Source organism: Pinus tabuliformis, chromosome 4_1 (genome assembly GCF_031772625.1).
Source record: "Pinus tabuliformis cultivar Carrire ecotype Pingquan chromosome 4_1, CPIR1, whole genome shotgun sequence".
Taxonomy (NCBI): Eukaryota; Viridiplantae; Streptophyta; class Pinopsida; order Pinales; family Pinaceae; genus Pinus; species Pinus tabuliformis.
In genome coordinates, this window is record NC_142303.1 from 253,765,508 (window position 1) to 253,785,808 (window position 20,301).

At 41.9% G+C, this 20,301-nt stretch overlaps 1 protein-coding gene across 6 annotated transcripts in view; it reads right to left on the reverse strand.

Annotated features, from left to right (window-relative positions):
- The window catches only part of LOC149175229 (phosphoinositide phosphatase SAC2-like), a 282,478-nt gene that overhangs the window by 84,591 nt on the left and 177,586 nt on the right, over positions 1 to 20,301 (reverse strand). For all 6 annotated transcript variants that reach the window (XM_089419554.1, XM_089419552.1, XM_089419551.1 and 3 more), the window contains 2 exons: positions 4,097 to 4,218; positions 3,804 to 3,917 (listed from right to left, as the gene is read on the reverse strand). In XM_089419554.1, coding sequence (XP_089275680.1) covers positions 3,804 to 3,917; positions 4,097 to 4,218 — 236 coding nt within the window. The remainder of the gene's footprint in view (positions 1 to 3,803; positions 3,918 to 4,096; positions 4,219 to 20,301) is intronic.

A 20,301-nucleotide genomic window follows, 5' to 3' on the forward strand; every position in this document is an offset into this window, starting at 1 on the left:
CCTGATGTCTCTCCAACAATGCCATTATGTCTAGATGCATTGGTCGTGCCTGTGTCCTTGTCTCTGAAATCCTAAGCTCCACTACCCTCTCTATATCCCCATGCTTCAAGTCTACCTCCATCCGATGAGCAAACATTGTCTGGGGCGGGTAGGAGTGCATACCCCTCAGCACTACTACATTCCCATCTGGGCCCTTGAACTCCATCTCCAGCTTTTTCCAATCAGTGGTGACTCCCCACAACGAGTACAACCATTGGATACCCAACACCACGTTGGTGTCCAGAACATCAACTACAAAGAAATGGTCAGTGACAAAGTAGTTCACCATCCTCAGAGTCAAGTTGGGGACATACTTCGTGCACCGCATCATCCGGTCTCCCGGCACCAACACTGACAACCCCTCAAATGTCTCTGTGCGTATGCCCCTCTGCTCCACCATCTAGGCATCGATAAAGTTGTGGGTAGCCCCACTGCCCACTAAAATTGAAACACACTACCCCTATACTATGCCTCTGATCCTGAGTGTCAAGTACTTTGGAACTCCCTGAAGTGAAGCCAGAACGCCCCCAGATGCAGCGAATGGTCCTCCTCCCTAAGGTGGTGGTGGGGCTCCCCCTGCAAGCTGTGGCCCCTCATCTCTGTGGCCTACCTCTAGCTTAGTCTCCTCCTCTAGCTCACTATATGAGTACACCTCAATGTGATGGGCCTTGCCCTTGGTGCACTTATGCCCTGGTGCCCAAGGCTCCTGGCATGTGAAGCATAGCTTCCTCCTCGTCTCATCATCCAATTGGCCACACCCAACCTCCCTCTGAGGCTGATGAATTCCTCTGCTCCCATGAGGAACCAATGGTCTGGTGGGTATAGGGGCTCAGGTCTTGGGCACTATGTTAATCATGTCCCGGGTCCTGGAGATAACATCCATCAATGACATGGGCTTATAGGCCCTCACCCATTCGCGCAAGGGTTCAGCTAACGCCTCCACAAACATCATAATCAACTGAGCCTCTGAAATATCTAATACCATCACGACCAGTCTTTGGAACTCTGAGATGTAGGCCTCTACACTACATGTCTACCTCAAGTGGGCCAACTCCTGGAAATGTAGCTCGGGGCCCTTCCTTTCGAATCTCTTAATCAGTCGCCTGGTGAACTTGGTATAAGAAGTTATATGGATGTGCCCTAGAGTGATCAGGGCATGGTACGACCACTCTTGTGCACCCCCCTCCATATCCAACGTAGCAAACTGAATAACGTCTGTCTCTCGCATGGGGTTCAGATGAAAGTAAGTATCTAGCTTCTAGACCCATGCTCATCATAATTGGGGAGTGTAACTTTCCCCACTATCTTCTGCACCTCCTGACTGGACGAACCTCCTCTGAAATGAACCTCCACTCCTGTGGCACACCTCTCCTTGAGGTGGAGGTATTCCCCAAAGGACATCACCTTCCTGATCTTGGGGTCTAGCCCCTCATACTCATCAATACTTGAGGCAACTAAGTTCACTAGATCTGCAACAAGGTCAGGTTCCCTCTCCTGCTCATGGTCATCCACGAAATGGATCCTCATAGGGCGGCCTGTTTGGCCATGCAGAGGGATGTGAGGTGGCTAGTATGTACAACTACCTTCCCCTACTCTGGAACGCCCATCACCTGGGGGTTCTTCCCCTAGGCTATCATTCACATCTAAGCCCATCACCTCTTGCATCATGTTCATCATAAGTTGACCTTGCCACAACATTTGTTGGTTGGTCCTCAGTAACACCTCTAGAATCTAGTTTTGTACTCCCTGTTTAGACTGCTCTAGATCCTCTTAGTTCTCCATGTGCCCTCTGAAATTCTCCAACTCTGTGTCAAAAAATGGGTCTTGTGCTCCCTCTCTGCCTCAACCTCTACCTCTTCCTCTTCCCCGACCTCTCTAAAAAACAACTCCATGGTACCTGGGTGGCATCCCTGCTCTTATCTCCCCACACTAGCCAAGAACATCCTTTGATAGCACTGTAATATTCCAAATTGGAATTAACAGTAAATAACAAAAGCATGCAACTTGAAACAGTAAATGAAACAACAATTTCGCACATGTACAACCAGTCACACAATTAGAAGCACCAAAAATTCACTTTTTATTAAGAATCTAGGCACAAGAGTACAATGTGGATAGAGATAAATGAACCTTGGCTTGCCTCAGCAAGCTAGAGAAAAACCCAGGTGGTAAAATGTTGATTCCAGCTCCAAGGAAGATGCCCACAAATTTTGCAATAGCCCAAGAAATTCACTGTCACTGCTGCAGGATAGAAATGGGGTTTTCTGCCACCCCAATGCTTGGAATGCTCTGAAAATGATGCTATAGCCCTATCTTAATTTTCCCCACAAGACCCAGAAAGGAAATGGTCCCAAACCCGTCCACCAAAAATCCAACAAAAATTGTGAATTTCCAGCTTCACTGGCTAAACACACTGCTTGGAAATATGCTGCTACAACTCCTCCAATCATCTACGGAAACTCCCAAAATTTTCCTGCAATTTCCCACAATTCCTCCCCTAAATTTCTCCAGCCACCAAGCCCACAAAATAGTGCTGATCCTATTTCCCATGAGTGCCTCTGCCAAAGAACTGCGCACACCCTAGAATGCCAGAAATTTTCCTAGAAAACTCCCTCTGGCAACCAAACCACCCCAAATAGCCTGCAATTGATGCACCAAGTCAACCCAGAATTCCCAGCAAGGGAGCTGTTCTCAGATGAATTCCACAAGTGGCACAAATTTCTCCTCTACCGTCCCTGCTCTGTGCAGTAGTGAGGACAACCTTTGATCCCCTGCTCCGGAATGGCTCCCAAATTGACAAATGACTCCCCTAGGGTGGCACTCTAGGTCCACCGAAGTAAGAGTTGAGATTTCTGTCCGGAAATCTCTTTGTGCTAAGAAGCACTTGTTCACCTAGTTGAATAGCTGAACTAAACAATTGAGTTCAAATGTAAAATTGACAAAAGCCCCAAACAATGGCCCTCACGTTCTATTTAAAGCTTGTTGACTCAATTTTCCCTTGGTGGGACCCAAACTCCACTAGCCCAAATTTCCCTTCATTTTCTCTCTCCCCCAAGTGCATACTCCTCAAGGGGGTGTGTATTCCTTGTGAGTGGCCCCCACATCCACCAAAACTTTAATTTTTCTTATCTCCTAAGTTGAACCTCCAAAAATGCATGCTAACTCCAAACATTAATCAAAATTGGTGGCCCTCCTTAATACTTAGGAAATTGGGGATATTACAGGGAACCATACAGGGAAAGAGCAGCAAGCCAACACCAAATGTCTCAGAAATTGCACTTGAATTTAGTCAACAGGTTTTAAAACAAAAATACTAAATCAAGCAAACTTAATACACAGCCATCCATGATGCAGTCATGATAGACTCTCCTCTCATCGTAAGGAATATACTTGTGTAATTGCATAAGATTGTGTTATAAAATGTGGTCCCTAGTCTCAATTGTTTCTGAGAGAACAGATTAACTACAAAATGTTCAAAGGATTTTAAGGATATAGGCAGTTTGATGTTGTGAATAGCAATAAAAGTATTACCTTGTCTTTGCCTCTGATGATAAACATGATAGCTGAAAATTATGAAATAAACAACGTTGGATGATTATACTATTCTTTTGGAAGAGAAAGGATGGCTTCAGAGACAAACAGATGTAATTGATCAGACTTGTTAAAAACAGAACCAAAGGTTAGAGCCCTCAGCAATGACCTGAAGAAAGAGTTATATACTAAGGCAGAAAGAATTTCACACTCTTAGGATTGGACAAGCTTACCTCGTATTTTCATTTCTGAGACTATCACCACGCCTTCCAATATTGCAATTCTGGTCAGATTCAAGCTCCCAGAGAGCAGGCTTTCCTTGCTTTGGCTGAAAGTGGCCCAGAAACCTGTTTTCTTAGAGAGAGGTTGCAGTGCAGGAAGATAAAGAACAACAATGTTAGAAATCTGCACTTGTATGAAATGAAAGGTAAAAGAAACTGACACAACATTAGGTACTTGTATTGTCCTCATCTTCAAAATGCCTATGTAGTATGAAGCACAAAGGATCAATGACAGGTGTACTTACACATTAATAGCATCCTGTTTTTCAGCATCCAGATAAACATTGCTGTAAAAGCGTTGAATTGCCCTGAAAAATTCCTGAGAATTTGTTGCTGCCTTTGGCCATCCTCGTTTCTGAGAAAATACCTATTGAGCATGTTGCGTCATGACTGTTATTATGTAGAATCAGACCAAAGTGCTTGAAGCAAGAAACACTTCTAGAATAAGAAATGTGACATGACAAGAAATATGATAATGTCTAGGTTTTGGAACAAGTGACATTTAGAAGGCGGAATACAGAAAATCTAAACATACTCAGATTTTATCAGAGAATAAGGAAACTAGCTCTTAGAACCCAAGTCACATGACACTGGGACAAACACACACAAAATTACAAATACAAAAATAAAATATACACATAAATAGAATTTGAACTATAACAAAAAATACTGATATACCTAGTTACTACATCAATGATCAAACACATAAAAAATTAGAATATTTAATACACAATAAAGGCTTCGAAGTTAGAACCAAAAACTGCAGTTCTCTCATTAAGCCATTTGATACTATAGATACAGAATCATTGATACTATAGGTGGGAATGCCAATGGCATATACAAAATAGGATAAACACTACAACCAACAAACATAGATGGAAAAATATCATAGCTTCTTGGTCATCCTCCTCCATGTCAGAATCATGAAGATCACCACCATTGTCACAATTTTCTCCTCTCCCCCTCCTCTATATCCAATCCAAGATTTGCAGAGGCACATGTTTGACATGTCATGTTTTAGGACATGTGTCCTAGTGTATCACATGCCCAACATGCTAGATACAACAAGGGTGCCCTTTCACCCCTTACCTTTATATTCTAGCTATTGATGCTTTGGGGTATTTATTGAGTTAACAAAGATGTAGGGGAGAATCCATAGTATCTCTTTCCTGGATGGATCGAAAATGATCAAAAACCATTTTGCTAAGGACTGTTCTTTTAGTGCATTTGGATCAAGACTCAATGCACGATACTAAGGGTGTTTGGATACTTTCCGCTGTGCTTTTGGGGCTATGGTTAGTGACAGGAAAACAAATTTCTGGCTAGTTGGGCTTGATGATCCTCCTAATTGGATTCCTTCTCTATGGAAATGGGCTAAGCTTGGAGAATTTGTCTGCTATTTTGAGATCCCTTTTAGTATTGGCCTCTACATGCTGATATGTGGAACTAGTGTCTTGAGCAGCTGCAATGCAAGCTGTTGGTCTAATAGTATAAGAACCCCCTTTAGTCCAGAAGCTTACAGTGATCTCATATTTTCTCCAAGCTTTGCACATTTGCTACATCTCTTGCTGACTCCCAAGAAAGGCTCAATTCAAGAGATTGGCACAAATCCTTTATTTGGTCTAAGTATGTTGGTGACCAAGGATTTCCTGTGGTTCCTTGGGTCATTTGTACTATGCCAAAAGACAAAGGTCGACTTGGACCTATCAATGTGGTGACTCATCGTTGAATCGTCAACAAGAAAAGTATAAGAGGAGGCTTGAGGGTCAGTTGGAGATACACCAAGAGAGATAAAAAATTCGATTTTCTGGGGTTGGGTTTTGAGGAAAACGAGTTAGAGATTAGTTGTAGTGAGGGGCAATTCAGCGAGGGATTTTGATCCAACTCTGAAGAATACATAGGAGAGAGGCAGTGAAGTGTCGGAAGAAGTAGCGCAAGCCCAAGAAGGGCTGACATAGAGGCCTGAGGAGCTAGCACACAAGACGCAGAGGGTCATAGAGGCTAACGCAGAGGGCTTCAGAGGCAACGCTGGGAGATTCAGTGGGGCAGACTGGGAGTTGATCAGCAGATCCTGAGTTGGGAGAGGGTGACGCAGTTCCAGAGCAGTGCTTGGAGCAACTTTCGTTGTCCAGCACCAGGGACAGTCAGTCACTGTGGGGTTGATCATTCGGTTGCTAATTTGCCGGAATATCTATCTCTGGAGAGAGGTACTACTGCCAAGGACATTCTTTGAGGGGTGCGCCATTTTTGGCACCCTAATTGTATTCAGAAATCTTCTTAATAATAAAACCCTCTATATGCTGCACCAATTTTCCTGCATTGGGTTTTTCCGAGGACGATTGTCCAAAAATAATGGTGTCCCTTGTGTTATTGTTTCTGTTGACTTCAGTGCATGATCTATATATCTATGAAGGTTGCATTTGTGTTTACTTTGATATTTATGCAATTAAATAACTTGTTAATGTAGATAACAAGTAGGAGATAGTAAACTAGACATTGCAATAGGGGTTTCTGATGTATTAGATTCAAAAATTTTCACACTTCCTTTTGTTTTGATGAAATTCCTCCTTAAGCTTAGTGAGCTCCTCATCTCTTTCTTGTACTTGAAGCTTGAAAAGGTCAACTTCCTTCCTTGTCTTGTCCTAATCACCATCTTGCGCTTTCTTCTTAAGTTCCTCATTTTCCTTTTACAAACTGTTAATCTCTTCCATGGCAGCTATAAGTTTAGTCAGGAGATCTTCTTCAAAGCCTTCTTTGCTTTCTTCTTCTTCTAGGTCTTCTTTGGCCTTGATGTCATCATTCTTATTTTCATCTTCCTTGATGGGTTCTGGATTTCCTTCTGGATTTCCTTCTTGCTTTCCATCATCTTCTTGACTACAGGTCATGGTCAATGCTCCTTTTGAGTGAAGGTCATGAAGTTTGTCCCATATATCTTTCGCTGACAAACATTTTTCCAAATTGGCCTTTATATAGAATTTGGTAGCCCATCCAAAATTGTCTTCATTGCTTTTATATTATACTCCTTGGATTCATCATCCATCGTGCTATTAGTAATCACTGATTCCCATACTCCAACGCCTTGAGCCATTAAGAAATTTCTCATTCTTACCTTCCATACATCAAAGTTTCCATTGAACACTGGAACTTTCTCAATTTGATTGTCCTCAGTTTTCATGGTTGAGGAAGAGACATCTTTAGGAGGATTGGAGGCTTTCTTCCTTGGCTTTGCCATTTGTGTTCAAAGGATCAACCTTCAAGCTGCTAGGGTTTGAGTGAAGGTATTGGCTCTGATACCAATTGTTGAAAATACTGAGAGGGGGGTGAATCGGTATTTCTTTTCAATTGTTATTTTTACCAGTTAGATCACTTATATTTAGAACACAAAATAAACAATAAGAATAAATGCTTTTATTAATTTCTTCTTTACAATGAATCAAGTACAATATATGTAGGGCTCCAACCCTAGATGAAGACACCGATCTTCAATCTCCCAGGCTCCAACCTATATTGTTCCAAGCACCAACTTGGACTTCCAAAGCTCCAACCTTGTCAATTTAGAGGCACCAACCTTAAGGGCTCCAACCCTATATCTGGTTCAGGCTCCGACCTGGTTTCTTGAGGACTCTGATCCTCTAGGGTTCCAACCCTATCCTCCAAGGCACCAACCTTGTCTTTTTGAGGCTCCAACCTCTTGGGCTCCAACCCTTACTTTACTTCATCAAGATGTATTTGGTTATACTTCACAGCTCCCAATGTCTTCTTCAATGAGCCCTTTCAATCTTCACTTAGTCTTCACTTTAGTCCCCACGTCACGTCATTAATGACAACCTTGATCTCTTAAAAGGTGTCACCACTGCTCTTCGTCATACCCAATACCCAACCAATTTCTCCAAGTTACCTCATGATGACATCAGTGATGCATCATGGTCTTCAATGTTGTCTTCAAATCTACTTCACCAAAATGTCTTCAATCTGGGATCTTCTTCAAGGTCACTCCACAAAGGCCTCAATCAAAGTCTCCAAGAATGTCTTCAAGCTATCTTGTGTTCCTTCAATAAGATTCTTCATCGTACATGTTCATTTAGCTTCAAACACTATGCTTGACTGTCCAATATAGGTCTCCACCATTAGTCTTCACTGTACCTATATCTTCACTGTAGGTATAGGAGTATTAATGTTGCAATCATAATTCAACTTTGAATCTGGAATAGTGTAAAACTGGCCTTGACCCTTCCTTGACTTTGTTGACTGTTCACTTCAGTTCTCTGAGGTTAATCCCACAGGAAGTCTACACATAGAAGCTTCATGTCTCTGTCTACTGTACCCAAGCTTTTCTTCAACATCCTGATGTTATCCAATCCAAAGTGTGTAGACCTAACCTTCAAAGCTCTGTCCGAGTTATATAGTCAGCAAGTAATGAAATCGAGCCACCAAAAGATCATTATCCACAGGTCCGAGAAGAATGAACGGTAACTGTCCTTCAGATCCGAGGTTTCCAGTCTGAGCTTGAAGGATACAGAAATTTCCCAATCATTAACCACAGGTCCGAGACTGTACTTAGGTATATTATTGATCTGAGCTGTTGTTTTTGTCACAGTCCGAAGCTGCTGCAATTATTTACCACAGGTTTGCACAAAATCAATTCGCAGAAAAACGTATTTCAACATATTTTTCAATTTAGAAATCTCTCCATTCCTTGTCATCCTTCTGCCCTTTTTTTCTTCGTTGTTTTGATCCCTTTCTTCACCGAAAATACTACAGTTCACAGGTTCGAGCTTCAAGTCATATGATGAGTCTGCAATAGTATGTAGAAAAAAAATTCAGATATATTCCTCGAAATGTGAACTGTCTTCACCTTTATTTTTACCGAATTCTGCTATTTGATCGAATACCTTCCTGGACGGTGATGACATGTATGTATATATAATATTTAAAAGTCACAACCGCTGACTCAATGAGGACTGACTTATTGGCCGACCAACATCAATTATATAATCTTTTTATAATACGTGAGAAAATTCGTCTAGTATGCAACATCAAGTGCTTAATACATTCAAATTTTGTTTAATCCATCAACGTTTCATTTTTTTGTGTGGGGTCAAGGATTTTAAATATGCAACATTGTGTTAATGCATTTAGGTTTTCATGTAATATGTAATATGTTCATGAACATTTTTTTCTAGGATTAGAGTTATATCATTAACTGTTTTAGGGTATCAATAGGATTAGGGTTGTGTTATGATATTAGACTTCAGGTTTCAAACAAAATTAGGGCTAGGGTTTCATTAAGGTGACAACACAATTAGGGTAGGGTTTCTATAGGGTTAGGGTTTCATCATTGAGGATTTCATTATCTAGGATTTCATCATCTTTAGGCTCCTAGGGCAGCGGTGTTAAATATTTGGCATATGCATTTGGGACTTAGGACAGCAAGGTTAGGTTTTCAATAAACCTAGGGTCATTGTTGTCATGGACTTATTAGGATTAGGGTTTCATTATCATAAGGCATGCTTCAACTAAGGCTAGGGCATGGGTTTCTTCCTAGGGTTTGCATGAGGTTAGGGCAACATCACAAAGGGGTTATTCATGCATCACAAGAATATTTTCTATCTCCAACAATGCCATACTGACATCAATAACAATCTTGATTAATAGAAGAAACATAATCAGTTGATGCAGTAGAAATTTGGGCATACAAATTTTCACATGGTATCAGAGCTGCAAGTGAAACAAGAGAATACTACCGAAAGAGCCCAGTGTTGAAGGAAGAAGGGAAGTTGAAGTGCTGCATAGGCAGCGAATCAAATCCCTAGAGGGATTGTGCAGTTCAGGCCACAAGGGCAAGATTTTCATGGTAAATCTCTCTCTGAGTGAGTCGACAGGGAGGCAGGATTTCCAGATCGAAATCTGTTAGTGACAAAAGGAGCAATGCAGCAGTAGCTTCAGCGAAAAGGGGTTTTTGGTGTGACGCAGTTTTCTGCAGGCAGTTGCTAAGCAGAAAGATATCAGAGGGAAGAAGAGACACTTGAGGGAATTTCTTCCTCAGAGAATTCCTAGCCAAGGAATTTGATTTCTCATTTGTTGAGCAGCAGCAGGAGAGAGGTCATTCGCCTTTTTCGTTTGGCAGAGATGGCAGCCAACTATATATCAGGAGAGGTTGGATGGGGCATCCAACTATGTGATTTGGAAGGCAAGGATGTTGTGCCGTCTGGATGAACATTTTCTCAAGATCTACATCAATAGCGTGGTAGCTGAGCCAGCGGATCCAAATCCGCTCAAGAAATATGAGGGAGAAATGGCGAAGACTAAGAGAATGATCCTTGACGGAGTGAAGGATCATATAGTCTGTCACATCTTTGGCAGAGACACCGCCAAGGAGATGAGTAATGCTTTGTCGACGTTGTATCAGGGATCTTCCGAGCAACAGAAGATGTACTTAGAGAAGAAGATGGGATCTATGCAGATGCAGAAGGGGGAACACATTGATTCGTTCCTTACTAAGCTTCATGAGACCCGAGACGAGATGGCAGCTATGGGGTCAACACCTCAAGGTTTCGACATCGTAAGACTGGCCCAGAATTTAGTTTTTGACGAGTGGCAAGTTTCTGTCCAGAGCATCCTGGGCAGGGCGACTTTGCTACACTTGGATGGAATGTGGGCGGCTCTTAAGCAAGAGGAGCTGAGGAGAGACTTGGTCAAGTGTAAACTTGACGAAAGCAGCAGTAGTGGGTCGAAGCCCAAGGAGGAGGAAGAGAATGCAGCTCGCATCCAAGGGGCAGCAAGAGCAACAGAAGAAGAAGAAAGATGTTTCAAAGATCAAATGCTTCAGGTGTGGTGAATTCTTTCACTACGGAACACAGTGTCCTGTCAGGAAGAAGGACAAAGATGAGAAGCATGATCTAAAGGTTGCAGCCACGAAGATTGAGGAGGAGGAGTTTGCCATGATAGCCCAGGCATCTCCAAGAGGGAGCTGGGGAGATCTAGAGTTGTAGTTCGAAAGGACTGTAGATGGGCAGGATCCTTGAGGTGCCCACCTCTCGGATCAATTCCTTGCTACGGGAGCCCAGATCAGTAGTATAAGGTTGGACCAGTGTTAGTTGGTGCAAAGGAGTGTTGAAGTGATAGTTGCAGTGGCTAGGGGTGCCAGAGATTGAGCAACGCAAAGCAGAGTTGGCAGCAATGCAGTTGGCACAAAGCAAAGATCAATAGCAATGCAGAAGCTTCAAAGGGTCAACGTAGAGACTAGTAGCAGTCAGACTCCAGCAACGAGATGCATCATACTGAACACTAGTTCAGTAATTTGGGATGCTTTTCCGTTGTTGATGCAGTAGCAGCAGCAGTTGGAGAAGGATGCAGTATTGGCAGTTGCAGTGGCAGTGCCAGCAGCAGCACAGATGCAAAATTGAGAGGGAGTTGCAATACGGATGCAGTGTTGACAGTGGCAGGGTCAGCAGCAGTACAGATGCAACATTTGCACAATAGTTGGTGGACAAGATGTCAAACATCAGCAGCGCAGAAGGAGATGTTACAGAATAGAGTGATGTTTCAGTAGGGTGCATTGCTAGAGCACATTCCTAACTAAGAGGGAGTGTTGATTTCTGGTAGCATCGAATGTGCTCTAAGTCTCAAAATCTGTAAGGAGGATTAGACACATGCATTCTCCAATACCCAGAAATCGTTTTGGGAAATTCCACCCGGAGACAGTTTTATTACAATAATAAATTATTTTTAATGGGACCCTAAGTCTAAACTTAGGAAATTAAAATAATTAATGGGTATTAATCTAACTGTGTGTGAAACTTCTAGAAGAAGACGAGGATCAAGCCAAAATTATCTAAGCCATTGATTAGAAGTTAATCTGGGTCATTGGTCGTCCAATAGAAAAGATATAAAAGAGGCTTGAGGGGCACTTGGAGAACGCATCGAGTCAGAGTTCAGAAGATGAAGCAGAGTAGCTACCAGTGAGAAATTCGAAGTGAGCTTTTGCATTGAGGGGCAGGGATAGTTCTGGTTAGAGATTTCCCCTAATCCGAGAATACTCAGCAGAGGAGGTAGAGAGAGATCGGGGAGAGGCAGTGCAAAGCCATAAGAGGTTGATGCAAGGCCACATAGAGGCAGCATAGGCTGATGTAGAGGTAGCACAGAGCCTGTGAAAATTCTATCACTGCAACAACTAATTTATTTTACCTACTTATTTCCCAATAAGTTATTTATGAAAATCCTTCAGTAAACATTAAAATAAATTTTGCTACAGTTATCACACCACAATACAGAAACAAACACATGCATAAGATTCAACACATCGACACAGATATTTTGGACAACAGTCCCCGGAAAAACCCAATGTGGGAAAACCGGTGCAACAAGGGAGGATTTTATTATTCAACAATTCTTCAGTACAACTGGGTCCCAAACTAACTTACCCAACAGAGAGAAAATACTCTAGCACTTCTCCCAGTGTTAGCGTCAGGCTATTTGACCTCTGCGTAGCTCTCAGACCCTCTGTGTCAGCTCCAGTCTGTCTGTGTCAGCACTGGGCCTCTCTGCGTCACCCACGCAGGCCCTCCAATGACTGCACAGACTGCTGCCTCTGTGTCTACCTCTCCAACATCTGCGCTAGTCTTTTGGTGTTGTTCCCGACTCTCCGTTCCGTACTTGCTACCTCCTGCTGCTCTCAAGACCATTGGTTCGAATTTCTCAGCTAACCCCGCTCCAGAAATCAAACACACTGGTCTCCCTCAGTGTGTTCTCCAACTGGCCCTCAAGCCTCTTCTTATACTTTTCTTGTTGGTCCATCAATGGCCAAAATTAAATCTCTAATCAACGGATAAGATTAGGTTTGGCTTGATCCACGACTTTTAGAACCTTCTAACCCAGTTTTATATTAATACCCATTAATATTTTATTTTTTCCTAAGTTTAGCCTTAGGAACTCCATCAAAAATATTAATTATTTTAATATCTCCCAAACTGGGTACAATCTACCCAAACCATTTTTGGGTCTTGGAGAACTCATGTGCTTTAGTCTCTCCACCAATTTTCATGGCTAGATCACATCTGATGCTACCTCAAATCAACAGAGCCTTGAGGAAGTCTAAAAATTTTCTAGGGAGATCGATTTTTGTAGCCGGAAGGCGAGGTGTGAGACCGGGAGAGCAGAAGTTAGAATTTCAGAGGCAAATTGATCAGTTGAGAGGAGTGACGCAGACCCTAGACAGTGTGACATTGGACTGACGCAGTGACAGCGTAGAGGCAGCTAGGGGTTGTTCATTCAGTCATTGGATCAGCCAGGATCTCCAGTGATAGTTTGAGGTAATCTCACTTATCTCTCTGTCAATGATATTCTCTATACTGGATAGCCAAGAGGGCATCCAGAGATTGTACTCAGAAATTACTACTGCATAATAATAAAACCCACAACTACCACACCGGTTTTCCCTCATTGGGTTTTTCAAGGGACATTTGTTCAAAAATAACTGTGTAGATGTGTTATGTGTTTCTTTCTTGTTCAGTTTCTTGTTTCCGCATTTTATTTAAATGGTGAAGGTTGCAGTGTATTAGTTTCAGTGTTTACTGTAGGAAACAGTAAATAATTTTGTTCAGTAATTAACAAATAGAAGAAACATAATCAGTTGCTGCAATAAAAATTTGGGCATCCAAACTTTCACAGTCTTCCAAGTGTTGTTGCTACCAGTCGCTGCCTTATGCCATAAGTTGTTGCATAATCAAAGTTGTTGGGGTGGAAGTGCTACTACAAAGGGGTCGAAGAACTGGAAGGGCTGACTTGGTGTGGAGGGAAGGTTTGGTGTTTGTCTAGGTTAAAGAGTCTCAAAGAAAACTATTGAAGGAAGAGAATTTTTTATTGGGTTTTCCCCTCGAGAGGGGTTTTGCCCTGGCATAATGCCTACATCTTGTGTCTTGTGTTTTTGTGATCTTCATACACACATAATATGGTAATTTCCTGATGAAAGACAAATAATAAAGAAGTAAAAGAAGCCAACATAACTCACAAGTAATTATCAGGAAAGAGGAATCAAACCCTAATCTACTTGCATTGATTTCTCAACAAACCCCTTGTCCACTACTTTTGGGAGTCATATTTCTCATTATGGCACCTATGGACTTCATTAGGCCTCTTAGAAGGCCCAACGGCATGTACTATTGATCATTCGACCTCTTGAGAGGCTTATTCTTTTGTTTTTGAGCTAGTTTGGTGGGCTTGTCACCAAAAGTTAGTTATTTTGCACATTATTTTATTCTAGGGGCTAATGTAGGCCAAATTAGCTAAATTGAACTCATTAGAAGTGTATAAATAGAAGTGATGTGAATTCATTTTAACATCATCACTTGGATCATACTTGCATCTCTCTTGAAATTTTCTCTATCCTTCTTGGAGGATGAATTTTGGAGTATGGAATGAATTTTGATGTTTGATTATTTTCTCTTGTCTTGGAGCTTCTTGATTGGTAAACTCTTAATGGTTGGATATACTCTTAATACATGTAAGTGCAATTTAATGCTATTTTCTTTTCTATTTTTGTCACAGACATTGTTGTTGGGATGTCGCTATACTAGGGCTAATTTATTGCATCCATTTATGCTAAGTTGTGGAAATTTGATTTCTAGATAGTGATGATTCATGTATGGGCCATGTATTATGAATGAATGTTCCTAGAGATGATTTTTCATTGAAATTCATCTTGATAAGCCATCAACTTTGCAAAATGAAGAATAAAGTTCTTGAAGTTGCTTTCGTTGTTGCCTTAATGTTATGCGAAGCTATCTTTGAGGCCTCCTTGACATAAAAAATTCAATGTCCATAGTCATGATTACTCTTGACTCCACATCTCCCCAAAGGATTAGGCACTGGTCCACCATAAGGTGATCACCTTAAACCTATTATCCTTCTCCCCTCTCCTCTTCTCTAGGTCTAGTCCTATAGGTCTCATAGGGCAACATTTATCTTGCAATCTAGCCATCCAAATACTTCTATTTTTGGTCCACAACTGCGTTGGTGTGTACTGAAGAGGCCCTCCAAATTTCATGAGATTCCGATGGTGGGATCTTGAGATATTGCTAGCCCTAGATCGTAGACCAATTCTTGCCCTTGGTTTCCCTTAGGCTAGAAACATCATTGGGATCCTTGCATTGCCTTTCATTGAAAATTCATTCCTTGGTCCCTTTCCCCTCTACAATTAGGTCAAGTATATCATTGGTTGCAAAATCCTAACCCCTTGACCTAACCTCGTGTCCACTTGGTCCCGTGTGGTCCCATGCACTATCAAGGTTAATTCTTCAAAAGATCACTTGGAACCCAAGTTTCCACAAGTATTCTAGGGCTTAGGGATCTCCTTTATAAGAAACATACTCAAAACCTAACCCTTGAAATTCTCTCCAAGCCCTTCCTAGAGAGCCACAATCTTGTGAATAAGCTTCTAGGATCACCCTTCATCCTATCTTTGAACTATCCACCTTTGTGATCCTTATCATACTGGGTTTCCTTCCATCAGCAAAAGTCTGTAAAGAGTTGGGAGTTTTAGTTGAGGTGACAATGGGCTATTGCTCCATCATTGCCCTTCACCTAGCAATTGTCCCTTTCGAGTTCCCTCCTAGGACCCATGCTAGTTTGAGGAGTAATAGGGACGCTAAGAGTTATTCAAAATTTGGCTTCTGAACATCAAGGCAATTTCAGATAGATGGAGAGTTCCATATAACATTTGGCGGATGTTGCCACCCACCTCACATATATAGTTAAGCCTTGATGTAGCCAAAGTCTAGTACATCAACTCCGACGATGTGACTACCAAGAACTACCTCATCAACTGGCAGTCGACCAAATTTTTCAAGAATTGGAGCCACAATCTAACACAAAACTCATAATCCCTCTGGAGGCCCATGAATCACCTAGAGATGTCATCACACCCCTCACTGATGCAGAATAGGAGGAAAGAGAAACCACATTATACTTGCAACCTTTTAAGGTTGATTTGTCCGCCCCCTTGTCAAGTTCTGCTAAGAAGCCTACCCATAGAGAATCTCAGAGTCCAAAGTCTACTATGACTTCCTCACTAAGAATCAATTGGCAAGAAGTGCTATTAGATATCAGACTTGATGATGCACAACAACAACAACAACAGCTTGATACAATTGTCAATAGCTGCTAGAAACAACTCAGGCAAAGGGAAAATTAATAAAAAAGCCCAAAAAATCTAAATTCTTAGCATCATCTATTGGAGGGGCTATGTTACAAGCATTTGGGTATGCAAAAGATGTTTTCATAGAAAAGTTTGGCAAAAGATGAGAGAAACCCAACCACCCCATTGCATTCTTCTACACGAAATGGTACTTCGTCTCAAGCAAAGAATCAGCTGCAGTTGGGACCAAGCACAAAGTAGATTGTTCAGATCCCTGAGATCAACTTACCCTCAAATTCACCTCCTATATCTCTTACACATGTTGAATAAGAATAGGAAAAGACTGACAAGGCCCCACAAGATCAGTTTGACACAAGAAATATCGTCAGAGCATACAAGGTCGGATGAGACAATAAGAGGGGATAATGCACAAACACAAGACACATCAGCCACACCGACGACTCAACAACAAGTGCCGCCAACCCAACCGACCTCGACAAACATGCCTATGACCAAGATTAAGAAAGAATTCATAGATATTCCAAGCAAATTCTTTGCTTTAAGGCTTGCCAGTGATAAACAGATTTTTGATATTTTAGAAAATTTTGTTAAGGCAATGAAAGTAAGAATGAAAAGAACAAAGAAAGACACTAATAAGCTTCAATGAAAAGAGGAGCAAGAAAGGGAGATTTGGTTGGACTGCTAGCAACGAGCAACAGAAAAACTAAATATTCACATTCCAACCGAGGTTGATGATCATCTCGCTGCTATTCACAAATTAGTGCACTAGTTGATTGACCACAATGAGCGATTTAGTGCCCAGATAAGTGAGCTACAATTAAGAACAACAGTACCAGGCAGTCAAGAGTTATCAGTAGTAATTCAGAAAGCACATCAGGAATTTGTGCAAGCTAAGTAGGAATTGGAACATACGCTCAATCAAGGAGCCACATTGAGCACAATCTTGAATAATTGGCCTACATACTTATCCTCAACCTACAACCATATCAAAACTCAGGAAATGCTCATTCGTGACTTATGCTCTCGAAAAGTCACAAAGTTGAGAGAAAAACTAGCACTTGACAAAAATATTGTACATGAAAAGAAACTCCAAGCCTAGCTTATGTAGGAGGAACGACAACGGCTAAGAGAAAGGGAGAAAGCTCAAATGGAAGCAGTTAATGCTGCAAAAATTTTGTTGGGGATCCTCAATCTGGCAGAGCAACTAGAACAACAAGGGCCTGTCGACCAAAGGTTATCCGAGCAGAATTCATTAGATGACAAAGTACAAAATCTTGTAGAGATAAAGGCAATGGACGCGCAAGTAAGGTTAGCAGTTCATGAATGGTCAATTTTTGGCAAACATCTTCGACTACTTGCTCTAGTTATAGACCAGATTGCCTTCCCTTATATGCCACCACTGCCACCATTACATTCATCGCCACCAAATCCGCCTCGGCCTACACATACTTTCTTTGAGCCAAGCATCTCGACATGTGGTGCGACTCCAGAACAACAATCTCTTGAAGTTGAAGTCAACCAAGGAACTCAACATTCAGCAGAACCAGCCAAGGAAATGTCAACTGATCAACCTACAAAACCTATCAAAGAGCCAACAAATGTACAAGAAGCCGCATAATTTAATTTATGTGTTTTCTTTTGCCTCTATGTTGTAATATTTTTGTACAAAATTTTGTAACACTCCAAATCTCCCCTTCTTCGAGACAAAGAAATTTGTGATGATGGGGGAGATGTTGGAGGGGCTAGTTAACTTAGTCGACTAGTTTAGTCGAGTCAGAAAGCTACATTGTAAGTCAATTGACAACTTAGTCAAGTCAACACCCAAGTCGGCTTAGTTGAGTCGGTTCAGACAATTAAACTGTTGTAGTTGTCCCGCCAAAATGTATATATATATATATATATATATATCAATGAATGTATCAATGTACTAGTTATATTCAACTTTAAGAAATATAATAAAAGTGTGCTTTCGTTGGTTCTCCACTACTTTGTGTCTCCGCTATTTGCTTATGTGCATTGCTATGTATCACTTGTTGTCCTTACTGCTGGTAACCATACTTACTTTTCACTAGATAATACAACCATCAAAGACATTATGAGTTTTCTCCCTCCTAGGGATATGTACAAACTAAATATTAACATGTAGGGGCTCTTCTAGGGAGATTGGGAATGGAGGTTTTGGAAGCCACTTCAACAATATGATTCAACAAAGATTTACTCTCCTCTTCATCAAAGCACCCTTTACCTCTTATTCTAAATGCTAGATGACTTGCAAGTTTCCTCTAAACCTAAAGCTAGACGGATCCATTGGTTGCAAAACATTTGGTCTCTCTAATTGAGCTACAAGCTTAGGGTCTTTGCACAATCAATTGTTTATCAAGGGCTTCCCTTTAAAGCTCATCTTGCCAAAAAGAAAGTTGATAGATGGCCCTTTTCCCTATTATAGTCACTCAGAGAGCTTGAAACATATCTTATTGGGAGTCCAATTTTGTGTTGATTTGGGATAGCATCGGATGTGCTCTAGCCATAAAACTTGGTGGAGAGGCTAAAGCACATGAGATCTCTAGGACCCAGAAATGGTTTGGACATATTGTACCCGGTTTAGGAGATATTAAAATAATTAATATTTTTAATGGAGTTCCTAAGTCTAAACTTAGGAAAAATAAAATATTAATGGGTATCAATATAAAACTGGGTTAGAAGGTTCCAAAAGGCATGGATCAAGCCAAATCTAATCTTAGCCGTTGATTAGAGATTTAATCTCAGTCGTTGAAGGACTAACGAGAAAAGTATAAGAGGAGGCTTGAGGGTCAGTTGGAAGACACACCAGAGTGACCAGTCATTCATTTTGCTAGAGCGGGGTTGCTAAGCAAAAGTGAATCAGTGATCAGCAGTGAGGGGCAGTGAGTACTAGACAAAGAGGCAAAGACAGTACTGAGAGACCAGCGCAGAAGCAAAGGGAGCGAGAGCAACAACTAGTCCAAGCTACGTAGAGCCCAGCAGAGTCAGCGTAGAGGCCAGAGAGACTGCGTCATCCACGCAAAGGCTGCTGGAGTCACGTAGAGGGTCCCAGAGGCTGCGCAGTGCCTCAGAGGGCTGACGCAGAGGGTCCTGGGGCTGACGCAAAGAGTCCTGACGCTGACGCAAGTCAGCAAGAGATTGATGCAGGTCAGCAGGAGGCTGATGCAGAGGCTAGAAGGGCCAGCATTGAGCTTCAATTGTGCCAGAGAGGGTTTTGTGGGACAGGTTTTTTGAATACCTGTTTCCGGATATAGAGTTATTGTTGTCGAGTATTTTCCTCTATCAGGTGAGACGGTTAGGCACCCAGTTATACTCAGAAAGGTTGCATAATAATATAAACCTCAAAATAGCTACACCGGTTTTCCCTGCATTGGGTTTTTCCGGGGACATTTGTCCAAAAATAACAGTGTCACTTGTGTGCTTGTTTTCTTTCAGTTGATGATTTGTAGATGTTGAGACTGTACTTGTGTTTATTTTCAGTATTTATATGGTTAAATAACTTGTTAAGTAATGAAACAAGTAGGTGAAATAAACCAGATAGTGCAAGAAGATTTTCTAACAGGTTAGAATTCGAAATTCTAACATGGTATCGGAGCGTGGTTGCAGATCACAAGAAAGCTGAAGGCATCAACTAAGCAGAGCATTTGCAGCAGAATCAGCTGTCCCGAGTGACAGTAGCCGATCCTTGCAGAAGCAACAGAGGAAGGGTTGATGTAGAGGGACTACGTCATTAGTTCGGGCCAGAAAGAGGCCAGCACAGAGGCTGAGGATGGCAGAAAGAGGCTCACACAGAGACCAGGAGGGTTGATGCAATGGCTAAGGGAATTATTTTTGCTATAGCCGGGATTGGGCAGAGCCTAGAGGCTCAGTCCTTCAGTTGCTGGGGCGAAGGAAGCTATGGGCAGTTTGCGGGAGCGAAGATGGTGGGGTACTGTGGTCAGAACAGTACCTAACAAGGGAAGACCAAGGTAGAGGAAGTTGTTGTCGAGGTGGATTTCTAGCCAAGGGATCAAGATAAGTGTTGCAGTTGAATAGACGATTGGAGAGGGGCAACTTGACAGTTGGCAGAAGGATTTTCAGGATGGAAATCGTGACTAAAAGGAAGTCCAGAAGAGAACTTCCAGACAGGAAGTAGAGAGACTCGGAGGAGTCAAACCGAGAACTTCCAAACGGGAAGTAGAGAGACTTAGCAAGAGTCGAACCGAAAACTTCCAGGCGGGAAGTAGAGAGACTCGGAGGAGTCGACAGAGAAGAGTAGAGATATGTCCGTGAATG